This window comes from Cibotium barometz, chromosome 59 (assembly GCF_041138505.1).
Source record: "Cibotium barometz isolate CiBa-2024 chromosome 59, ASM4113850v1, whole genome shotgun sequence".
Taxonomy (NCBI): domain Eukaryota; kingdom Viridiplantae; phylum Streptophyta; class Polypodiopsida; order Cyatheales; family Cibotiaceae; genus Cibotium; species Cibotium barometz.
The window spans coordinates 32,159,623-32,171,432 of NC_141104.1; the positions used below are offsets into that span (position 1 = coordinate 32,159,623).

Sequence of the window (11,810 nt, forward strand, 5' to 3'; positions counted from 1 at the left end):
ACAAATCTGCTATTGGAGAGTGAAATTGTTGGCCCGCGCCAGGGCCACAATCGACTTCTAGAGCTGAGCGGCATCGCTGTGCGCGCCAGGCTGGCAAAATACAAGAGGATTTGGTTCATCAGTTTAATGCTCATTTTCCATTAGCTAGGATCACAGACCCACAAGATAAACACTCAGAAAACCGATGTTTTTTCTGTCAATACCATTGGGCATGGTAAGAAGGATTGACCAAAAAGGCAAGCGGAGCAAGCCTCCAAAGAGCCTTCTGCCACAGTTGCCGCAATATCCCCCGCTACTCCAAACCCGCCTGCTACCACCAATGCGGTTCAGATCTTACCTTCTATGCGTTCCATGCCATCCGTGGTACTTGATGCTAAGCAGGAGGGTGAGGCAACAACCACACAGAAAAGCTTGATCCGAGCTTATGGCTCAGCCAAGGGCCGACAGTTCATAATCCTTTTTGACATGGGCAATTCTGAGGATGCCATCTCTCCCCAGTTGGCTACCAACATGAGATATACCTTAGTGCCCTATCATTTGGAGGTAGACGGGTTTACACCTGGTCTCCGTACCCACATATCTCAACAGACACATCAGTTTTCTTTTCAAGTTCAAAAGGCCTCATTCCAATGAGATTTCATTGTCTCTCCTCTTTTGGGATGTGACATGATCTTAGGAATCTAGTGGTTTCGTCAGTATGAACCTATTCCCAATTGGGGGCAAGACACCTTTATTATCTCTAAAGGTTTTCCTAAGCCTGTCATGATTCGGGGGGATAGAAGCATTCTTGGCATCCCTATGATTTCTCATCTCCAGGCCAATCAAGCTATCCACAAGGGAGCAGAAGGAGCATCGATTTATGCTCAAACAGCCTCTATCTCATTGATAACCGCTGTCTCATCTTCTTCAGTCCCTCAGTTGGCACATCTCCTTTCTCATTCAGACATTTTTAAGGATGATCTCCTACCCAGTATCCCACAGTTAGCAGAACCTCCTAGCAAGTTAAACAGCCTCTATCTCATTGATAACCGCTGTCTCATCTTCTTCAGTCCCTCAGTTGGCACATCTCCTTTCTCATTCAGACATTTTTAAGGATGATCTCCTACCCAGTATCCCACAGTTAGCAGAACCTCCTAGCAAGTTTCCCTCTTGTCATACCAAGACTTTCAAGAGCAAGCTAGAACAGCAATCGGTTCTCAAACATTTGAAACCTATTCCTTATGGACGCATTTTCACAGTCACCATAGACCACCAAGCACTTAAGTGGCTCCCGACGATGCCAAGTGCCCAGTGGAGTAATCAGCACACTAGACAGGGTCAGCTCTTCCACCAGGTCGGAGGAATGATCAAGTATATCCCTGGTCAGCATAATCCAGTAGCAGATGTTCTTAGTAGAAAGACCAGCATCCAAACCAGTCAGGAGTGTACCATTCTCAACATCTCTGGAAAAGACTTAAAAAGAATAGAAGATCAGTATGTCGATTCCGCAGAGTTTGGTACTCAACCCAGTTTGGTCCTCAATTTTGAGCCTAGCCATTATTCAGTTCCTAGACAGGCAAGAAAGTTTAGACAAGATATCCACTTCAAGAAAGGGGATTGGGTCTGCGTATCATGAAACAAAGATTGAAACAAGTGGACAAACGTTGTCCTAAGCTTTCATTCCGTAGTTTTGGTCCTTTTCCAATAGTCAAAAGTTAAGCGATGTCTCCATGAAGTTAAAATTGCCTACCAGTTGGACAATGCATGATGTTTTCCATGTTTCTTGGCTAAAACCATATGTTGGTCCAGAAGTGTTTGATGTTTCAGATGAACAGCAGTCAGACGTGGTAGACAAAGCAGAAGTTATTAAGCCCGAGCAGATCCTTCTTCATCATTGGAAGCATGGTTCCGGTCGACGGATACGTCAATTCTATACGAAATTCCAAGATCAAGGTACCCACAAAGCCGTATGGCTAGACGAAGAATTCTTCTAGGAGTACCCCCAGTTGTTGGCGGACTACTTGGAAGCCATGAACCTCCCACCAAGCTAAGCAGGAGGGAATGTCACATGCACTCAGTGCAGAGTGACAAGATGGCTCATCATCAGCACTGTAACATTTGTACATTATTAGAACCCAGTAGGATGATATTTGTCGTATGTCGTGACCCCATTGTATATCCTCAGTTCAGGATAAGTCAGGCACGAGCTACGTAGGTCATTCCTCAGCCTTAGCGGGTCAGTCAGTCAGTCAGTCAAGTCCCTTAACCCACTTGGACAGAATCATTCATGCATGTAGAGTCAGTAGAAGCCTTAGGGTTTGCATCAGAAAGCACTCTGCATCATGCATAATATGCATTCATATGCATGTGCATCATTTAGAACATCCCAGAAGCCTTAGGGAATTTACTAGGATTTATCTGGTATTTTTTTCATATTTTATGGTATTTATTTAGCATTTAATGTCATTTATAAATATAAACTTTATTAAATAAATGACCAGCCAACTTGACTAGCCCCTAATTAGTATAAATACGCTTGCATAGGGCTTAGTTCTCCCATTCAGTCTTCAGAAAGCTAGGCGCCTTCATCCTCAGCATTAGGAGCATTCCTGCCTTCAACCTAGACTGGTCGCAGCCCTTCTGGAGCTTGCGTTTGTGCTTTCAGCCTTCCCTGCAGCTTAACGCAGCCATCCTGCAGTCCCATTCAGCAGCCAGCAGTTCCACAGCCCCTACAGCCATTAGGTGCAGTCATCTGTACCCTAACGCAGCAGTTATGTCCTTTCAGCCTACAGGCGCCTGCATACAGCACTCTTTCAGGCCCCAGTTCAGTAGGTACCCTCTGCGTTTGAGCATAGATCACCACCAGCAGGTATTCAGGTCAGTTCAGTACTGCGTTTGCAGTTCTACAGCAGTTTACCTTGCGTATTCAGCCCTACAGCAGTGCCTCCACCCTCTGTGCATCATCCATACATGCTACAGTCATCTGGTGAAGGTAACATATCATTCATAAGCATTTACAGCATATTTACATAGCTTAGAACAATCCACCGCAGTCCTTTCTCAGCCTCAGGTGTGCAGCCCATCCTCATGCCCTTGGGAAGAGTGCATAGGCTCGAGATCAGTTCATCGAGGTGTTTCTACAGCCGTGTACAGTTCAACCAGGCTTCCGATCCTCCAAGATCTTGCGTTTGGCTTATCTACAATCCACAGTCATTCTCTCTAAAGTAATAAAGCAAATACTATCTCGTTAACGGGATAGGGGGCCCTTCACTGGGTAATTTGGGACCCAATCTGGTGTACGGTTCTCATATCTCTCTCTCATATCTCTTTAAAGTTTGAAGTATTAAAGTGGATTGCTAAACTCACGAAACTGAGGATACAGAAGACGGTGTGAGCATTTGTGTGACAAGATCCTTCCAATACAAAGACTTCCGCTGCATATTACACTAGGTACGTAACATAGTCAAGCTGTACAGGTTATATGGTTGTATAGCACTTTGAGGGCAGGTCACTTGCCGGCTAGGCAGCAAAGACCAGGTTGGGCAGCCCTCCAGCAGTTCCAGGGCTGGTCATGGGCTTGTCATGCAGGCAGACCAGCAAGAAGGACCCCAAACAATGAAAGAGTGCATAGAGCGGAAGCAGAGTGGCACTAGAATGTGCTGAAAAGAGAGTGCAAGAGAGAGAGAGAGATATGGAGAAAACTATGCTGAATATACTGAAGCAAAACAGTCCCAAGCAAGAGACACTACAAGTCTCATAAGTGAGGGAGCAAAATATGTACAAGACTGAATGAACAATGAGAGGCCAACACCCACTATTTATAGTAGGGGTAAGCTGGCTGACTGGAGCTGCAAAACAAGCCGACTGGAGCTACTGGACAGGCCGATTGGAAAATGCCAGAAAAGCTGGGAAAAATCCCAAAAAAATACTAGAAACTCGACAGCACCGGATGCTGAACAAACTCCGAGAATCCGAAGATGAGGAGCCAAGGAAGCCTAAGAAACCGGCTTGGTGAACAAATCTGCAGCATTCTCCGCGGAAGGACAATACTCCAAACGCAAATCTCTAGCAAGAACTCGTTCACGAACATAGTGATACTGAATCTCAATGTGTTTCGTACGAGCATGAAACACAGGGTTTTTGGCGATGGCGATGCAACTCTGATTGTCACACCAAAGAAGAGTAGATCCGGTAGGAGGACACTCGAGCTCCTCCAATAATCTCCGCAACCATATCGCCTCACATGCAGCATAACAAATTGCACGGTACTCCGCCTCGGTAGAGGAAAGCGCCACAGTAGGCTGCTTTTTACTGCTCCAAGAAATGGCTCCAGACCCAAGTGAAAAAACACAACCAGTGGTCGAACGCCGTGTATCTGGATCTCCTGCCCAATCTGAGTCAGACCATCCAACAAGAGTGCGTCCTTGGCCATAAAAGATGCCAAAATCCAAAGTGCCACACAAGTACCGAAGAACTCTAAGAGCACACTGCCAATGCTGCTGACAGGGTTTGGATGAGAAGGAACTCAATAAACTGACTGCGAAGCATATGTCCAATCGGGAGTAGGTCAATCATACCAAACAACAACCGACGAGAACCCGATATTGTCCCTGAGCAGTCGCCTTATTACAAATGGTAATCTCATAACGAGAAAAGATCACCTCCGCACCCTGAGCTGTAAGAGCACTCACTGACAAAAGGTTACAAGCCAAATCTGGAATATACAGAACGTCAGAGAAGTACCTCTTGTCCTTGTCAGAACGGAAGATGGGAATAGTTTGCACTGGCACAGAAGAAGAATCACCCAGAGTGATCTCGCCTGATCTAGCAGTGAAGTCCTCGAACCAATCTCGATGGGGTGTCATATTAGCAGTAGCACCGCTATCAACAATCCAAGACCGTGACTGAGAAGTCACAAGAGCAAGTATACGCCGAGTACCTACTAAGAGAAGAATGCCATCATCCTTCTTGGGTTGAGACACCGCCGTTGAGGAAGAGTTCTTTGCTGCTTCATCACGCTTCTTCTTGTGACATTGGGGTGACTTGTGACCCTTCTTGCCACAATAATGACATTCAATATCCTTATTTTGAAGATTTGTTGTCTTTATCCTTGTTGGAATCCTTGGAGTTTTTGTTAGAACCCCCTTTTTCTTTCTTTTGTTGATTCTTCCCTTTATCTCGTGCTGCCAAAACTCCATCAGGGCCACCAGAGGTGCCAGTCCGCTCCTCAAAGCGAGACTCAATCTGCATAACGGAGGGGAGAACTTCCTCCCAAGTAACTGGAACAGGACAAGAAGAAGAAACAAGAGACTGAAAAGTATGCATCAAACCTCTCTGGAAGTTTGGAGAGCAACCGAATAGCCATGTCCTCTGTGGAGATGTCCTTGCCACAAACAGCAAGCTCGTCTCGGACATCTTTCATCTTCGAGATGAAAGCAGATAAAGATGGAAAGGCAGAAACTGATAAGTTCATAAGTTGCTTTTCCAACGCCAAAATCTAACCCAGAGACTTAATCTCATAGAGATCTGCAAAAGCCTTCCAAACTTCATGTGCAGCATCTGCTCTACGCACATGAGAGAGAACAGAATCCTGACAGCTCAACATCAGAAAGGAGAAAACACGTTGATCATTCGACTGCCAAATATCAATCTGTGTCTGAGGGGTGGCATTGGCCAGTGTAACAAGCCAATCCCAAAGATCCACGCCACGCAAGGCCGATTTCACCTTCACCTTCCATAGGGTGTAGTTGGAACCATCCAACTTGGCAGACTCAGAAGAGAAGTCGGTGCAGCCATCACAAAAGCTTGGGCTCAATCTCAAGAAAAAAATGCACAAACTCTGAAAGTAGAAGTGTCCTCCACAGTTACCAAAAGTGCCACCAAAGCCTGAAACACCAAAGACCCCCTCTGCAAAGGGGAAAGCCCACTGGAGAGGAAAACGCAGCACACAGAAGACTGCTATCTTGAAAAAACAGGCCGCCTATGTCCAATCTCCACGTGGGAAAGAAAACACTGATCAAAGAGTACCTGATGGCTGTGTCGGTGAAGCCAAACTGTAGGCGAAAAGACCAGCAAGTGCTGTCCAGAAAACGCAGCAGCAAAGGGCTGCAAATCTGAGAGAAAACGCAGAGGAGAGGGTGCTGAAAAGAGAGTGCAAGAGAGAGAGAGAGATGGAGAAAACTATGCTGAATATACTGAAGCAAAACAGTCCCAAGCAAGAGACACTACAAGTCTCATAAGTGAGGGAGCAAAATATGTACAAGACTGAATGAACAATGAGAGGCCAGCACCCACTATTTATAGTAGGGGTAAGCTGGCCGACTGGAGCTGCAAAACAAGCCGACTGGAGCTACTGGACAGGCCGACTGGAAAATGCCAGAAGCTGGGAAAAATCCCAGAAAAATACTAGAAAAAGGGGTGGCCAGCCCACAAGCAAGGGCCATGCAAAAGGGACCAAATGGGCACCATAAAAGAGCAGAATCTGGGGATGAATGTGCTAACAAATAGTTCCAAAAATAGGCCCCTTCGCTCCTCGTTTAGTCATCAATCAATTAATCCTCCTCCTCCATCAATCAGGCAGCCAAAGAGGACCTACACATGCATTTGAAGACAAAAACTAGCAAAAGACGGTCAACATTTGGAAATAGCAGCTCCTTTCACCAACTTGGGCTTCTTCTACCTAAGAATTGATCTCCTTGTAACTTCTAGACAGCCAACATACTTCTTCCTCTTGTATAAATGGGCTTGGGCTTTCAGAATTGATACAAGATTCAACTAAATTGCTAGTGTATGATTGTGTTTGTGCGAGTCTTCTTCTGTTCATCTCTCTCTATTAACACTCATAGCACTAGAAGTTTTACAGGGGCGGCCACTTCCATGCCTCAGGGAAGCTCTCAACACATGCAACAAAGAAGCCATGTGCACAAAATGTCATGTGAACATCCTGCAATTTGAATGTTAATGCTCCTTACTTCATGCACTATTTGAAGCTCAAGTCAATCCTCCTCCACAATAAGCTTTTTCGGATCCATGCATAACCTCCTTGGAAACTGTCACAAAGTTTGCATTATAACCAATTGTTGGTTGTATTCTTCTTCATTAAATCTCATGGAATGTCACTACACTTTCTCTAAACATACACTACATCATCTCATTGAAATAGGCCAAAGCATTAATCAATCCGAAAGGAACCACCATTCAGACGATTGGCTTTTTGCTTTCTTAAAAGCTGTAGTATCATAAGCAAAATTGCTAGTTGTGTTTGTCTCCCTGATGTATAATAGAATGTCATCAAAAAAAGTTCCACTACACTTTCGGTAATCTCTAAACATCCTATCCATGGCCAAGGCATTGCTTAATCCAAAAGGAACCATCACAAACTCCTATGATTCAAAAGTAGTGCAAAAAGCAATTCTTTGAGAGTAAGGTACAACCCTTATCTGATTGATATCAATCTTTAAGCCAGTCTAAATCTCATTGATCCTTGGAATTGAAAACCAATTCTTGATGTTTACAGTATCACAACTTGTATGTTTCATCCTTCCTCTGGACAAGAAGGATGGAGAATAACTAGGTCTTATGAGACTTTTTTCAACAATTCATTCACCTCTACCAAGATCTCCTCTAGTGAACTTACACTACCCTATATGCTAGAGGATTTGAAGGTATTGTTCCTTGCACTACATCAATATGATGATCTTCTGGCCTTTTCATGGAAATTCCCCTAGAGGAGTCTCCAAAATGCAGTCACTATATTGCCTTAAGGGCAGGACACAAGTAGGAAAATTTCGAAACAAAAAATCATACCTTAGTATTCAACCAATGCATACGAGGTACAAAGCCCACCATGTTATCCGGAGCAGTTTGCCAAATGCCAAATGCAAACTCCAACAAGGGACAAGGAACCAAAACATCATCATCAATGGAAAATACCGCCCCAGTTCTCAACCCTTCAAGAGGCTTAAACCGGTTATTTAAACTGTTGTTAGGATGAATATCAAATCCTAAGAAGGGACTTTCAAAATCATTGAATTTTCCATGGACAGCATTTAATAAAGATGACCATAGAGCATCAGAAGGTGGCTCCTTCTCACTCCAAACAATTCTAATGGCATCCACACTGCCGCAAGATGCATAATGTGCCACAGCCTTCTTCAGAAGATCATTCCTTTTCCATGTGTTCACCAGCACAGTGTAGCTATTCCTGCAGCAGACCCATTGACAGGGTAAATGACAGGAACCAGAAAGTCGAGGAGCGTGCATGTCTTAGAATATCAAATGCATTGACAGCATGCAAAGTAAGTATCTCTACAATGTTGAAATAGAAAGCATACTTGTAGAAAGATCTTAAGCACAATCGTCAAAATGCCAATGTCTACTCACCACTCCATCAAGCATCACACGGATTTACACCATCACTGTCCCATAGTAGCTAGGTGTATGTTTACAAGTGAAATAAGTCCACCCTCCTGTTTATATCTTTCTACATTAACCACTATGCAACAGAGTCTCCTTCAGTTTCTTTGAGGGTGGAGGCCAAACCCAGGCATGATGAAGGCTAGCTCTAAAGGAAAACACCAACCAAATGACCTCTCATTCTATCAATATCTATGATGTCCAATCCTTTGCTTGCAAAATTGTGACCCAATTAACAAGAACTGCATAATGCAAAGGCAAACCTAACCTCCTTGAAGCTGCTTACAGAACTCTAGCACACTGATGCAGCAGGATTCACCTGCTGCTGAATGTGGGTACAGCGTAGACCTAGAATGCAACATGCCCTTCATCTGAAAACCTGCAATTCCAGGTCTAGGAACACATCTGAAGCTGTTAATCTCAACTGCATTCAGATCAGGAATTCCATGTGAAATCAGCGAAATCCATTTTCCAATAACATTGGACTGGGCTTGTTGGTCAACTCTTAGATTGCCTCCATAGAGCTGCCTGCAGCCTAACACTTCGGCATTATGGACTTCCAAACGCCATGAAGGTTGGTGTTCTTGGTGGAAAAACCATGGCTCATGGCCTCCCACCCACACTCGGGTTCCTCCTCGGAATGCCAGCTTCCATGGTTACCCTACTCCACCTTGATTGTGCGCAAGCGTCGAGCTTCGGACTGGCATCTTAGCAGTCCTCCCCCCTCTGCCTGTTCCTCTTGCTGTTTCGACTTCAGACCAGCAATCTTACCCATCCAAGCCCCAACAATCTGATGGGCAAGGACGTATCCAAACTCTCTTCTCACACACAAGCTGCATTTTTCAAGAGCATTTTCAACATACAATTGAGGATGAACACTAACCTTGCTGCAGGCAACCCATCAGATCCTGTAGGCTGGACGTGCCATCCCATGAAAAAGGAAGCCCGTTGAGCAAGGGCAAATAGTGTGATAACAGTGAAAACAGCAAGTAGCACCTTGATCCTGTGAGTACAGGAGAGACGCCAAAGCTGCAGCTGAGAGCGGTTGTGCAGAGTTTTTGCTCCAGCCTTCTCCCTCACAGCCGAGTGTGCTGTTGCTGTTACACGCATTCCCATTCTAGTCGGCACGCCCAGTCCATGGCCTGCCCCCAACTACTGCTACCAGCTTGCAACGATGGCAATGGGTCTTATCAAAAAGAGATGCCAGCAGATGAGCTTGCAAAATAACCAAAACCATGGAAGCCTGCATGCACAGGGAATGTATTAGCAGGGTTTGTTTAGTTCTTCTGCTTGCTTGTAGGCTATCCTATTTGGCGGGGGGGGGGGGGGGAAGGAGGGACAGTGACTTTTCTGCAGCCCTCCGCTTGTGCCTGATGCCACTGCTCTGCTTGCTCAGCTCCAAATGAGGTTTATACAGATTATCTGGCTGAAAACGCTAATGGTACATTTGTCTGCTGTATTCTGATTAGGGTTTTCTGGATATTTCTGCATCTGCTCTATTCTTGATCAGGGTGTCTCTGCTTTTCTATGCATCTTAGAGTTTTCTCGATTTTTCTGCATATGAGGCCTTCTGAGAGAGAACCTAAAAATGTGCCTTCTGGACCTCCTGCATTCTGCACGAGAGGCAATCTTGTGTGTGTGATGAAATCTCTTCGTCCATGGGGATGCATGAAGGGAAAGCCCTGGTCTGCAAGATAAAGAAGACGGCGATGTGGAGAGACAGGAAAAAGGAGGTCAAATTGGATAGCCTGGTCCCAATTTCGCTGCGAACTGTGCTGGGCCTCTTCGTCATCACCGTCAGACACCTAAAGCCCTCAATAGTAAGAATGCAATGCACAAAGGTACTTTCACTTGGGGAAGAGAGAGAAGCTCAATAGCTGAAGAGGGTAGACACAATGAAAACCTGTTTGAACCCTTCTAATGAAATTAATCCGGTGTTGGTTAAATGGGATGTATGTTCAATACCCACTCAAATGTGTGGACTTCAATAGCATCTCACCTCTTTATTTCTTGCAAGCAACCCTCACTTGAGAACTAAAGGAGACGTGCCAATGGTAGATTCGAACCCAGGTCGTCCACTAGGGAGCATAGAGCTTTCTACTATCTATTTATAAATGATGTCTTTCACACAAAGTGTGGAGGAAGAACTGGTTGTCCTGCCATCCCAACACATATGTAGCTAGCCTCAATGCATCGCAACTTTCTCAGATGCATCATCTATCACATGTTAGTGGTGGTACTTGAGTTCATCATCACTAAATTTGTTACAAATGTTGAGCATTTTTTCCATTCTTCGGTACTCAAAGATGTCTTCGGGTTGAACTCCCTACAAATGTTGAGGTTGAGTGTGTGCTTCAAGGACGCTCTAGGCTAAGATCAAGGCAATCAATTAGCTTAATTACAAGAAATGCATATTACATATGAGTGCTATGGCTTATGGCAATTATTGTTAGGTATAGCAAGGTGTGAATCAATGCTAAGCTCACATAGCTTTTCCCCTTATAATGATCATAAAGGATGCTCAAAACAAGTGACAGTGATTGATATCATCTACACATGCAAGCATCCATCTTAGAGATTTTATTCCTTTCCCCCACAAGATTTGTAATGTTGCCTCTACATGATAGAACCTTCTCAAATGCCTCTCTTCTATGATTATAAGAATGTGAAAGGATCCCTTAACACACACATCATTATCATATAGTGTTGTATCACCCCTACACACCTCACACTACAAGTGTACATCAACAGTTTGATATTCTTGCCCTATGTCATGTACATACCACATTAATTTGTTCTTGTGTCACCCCTTCATGGGAGCCTACCCATACCTTGACGCATGAAAATAAAATTTATCCTTGGCCTCTACTCTCTTGCCCCATTTGCCATTATATCAAACTCATTTTCAAGCATTGATTTTTTCATAGAGACTCAAAATCTTTCCTCATCAAAGGAATATATTGTTCAAGAGCACCCCAGGGTCTTTGATTTTACTTGGTGTTGTGATGAAGCTATATTCTTTCTTAGAGTGTACATGAGTTTCTCTAAACTTTTAGAGTTTCAATTACATTCACCTTCATCTCATCAAAGCTTTTAGAGTTTCAATTACATTCACCTTCATCTCATCAAAGCTTTTATCCTATTAAAAGGGTGCTAGTAGTACCCACTCGACTCTAAAGTAGCACAAAGTGCTACTATGCACAAGATGTTCTTTTTTATCTCAACCACTCCACTCCACTAAAAGGGTGCTAGCATTACCCACTCGACTCTAAAGTAGCACAAAGTGCTACTATGCACAAGATGTTCTTTTTTAATCTCGAGCACTCCACTAAAATAACAGGCATGAGTTGTTAATACATAGGAGACATTATTCTCCTTCGCCCCCTTCTTATGAGCATCATGCTTACCATTCGCAT

The 11,810-nt window shown here is 44.2% G+C and overlaps 1 protein-coding gene across 15 annotated transcripts in view; it reads right to left on the reverse strand.

Moving 5' to 3' along the window:
• Positions 1–10,788, reverse strand: part of LOC147605724 (glycosylinositol phosphorylceramide mannosyl transferase 1-like) — a 32,352-nt gene extending 21,564 nt beyond the window's left edge. For 2 of the 15 annotated variants that reach the window (XM_086793050.1, XM_086793049.1), the window contains exons 1-2: positions 9,278–10,775; positions 7,786–8,182 (exon numbers count right to left, since the gene is read on the reverse strand). In XM_086793050.1, the coding sequence (XP_086649176.1) occupies positions 7,786–8,182; positions 9,278–9,510 (630 nt within the window). In that variant the 5' untranslated portion in view covers positions 9,511–10,775. Of the gene's footprint in view, positions 1–7,785; positions 8,183–8,361; positions 8,698–9,277 lie in introns of those variants that run through there. The other 13 variants (XM_086793046.1, XM_086793047.1, XM_086793054.1 and 10 more) reach the window with 11 other exon arrangements.
• Between the last annotated feature and the right edge of the window lie 1,022 nt (positions 10,789–11,810).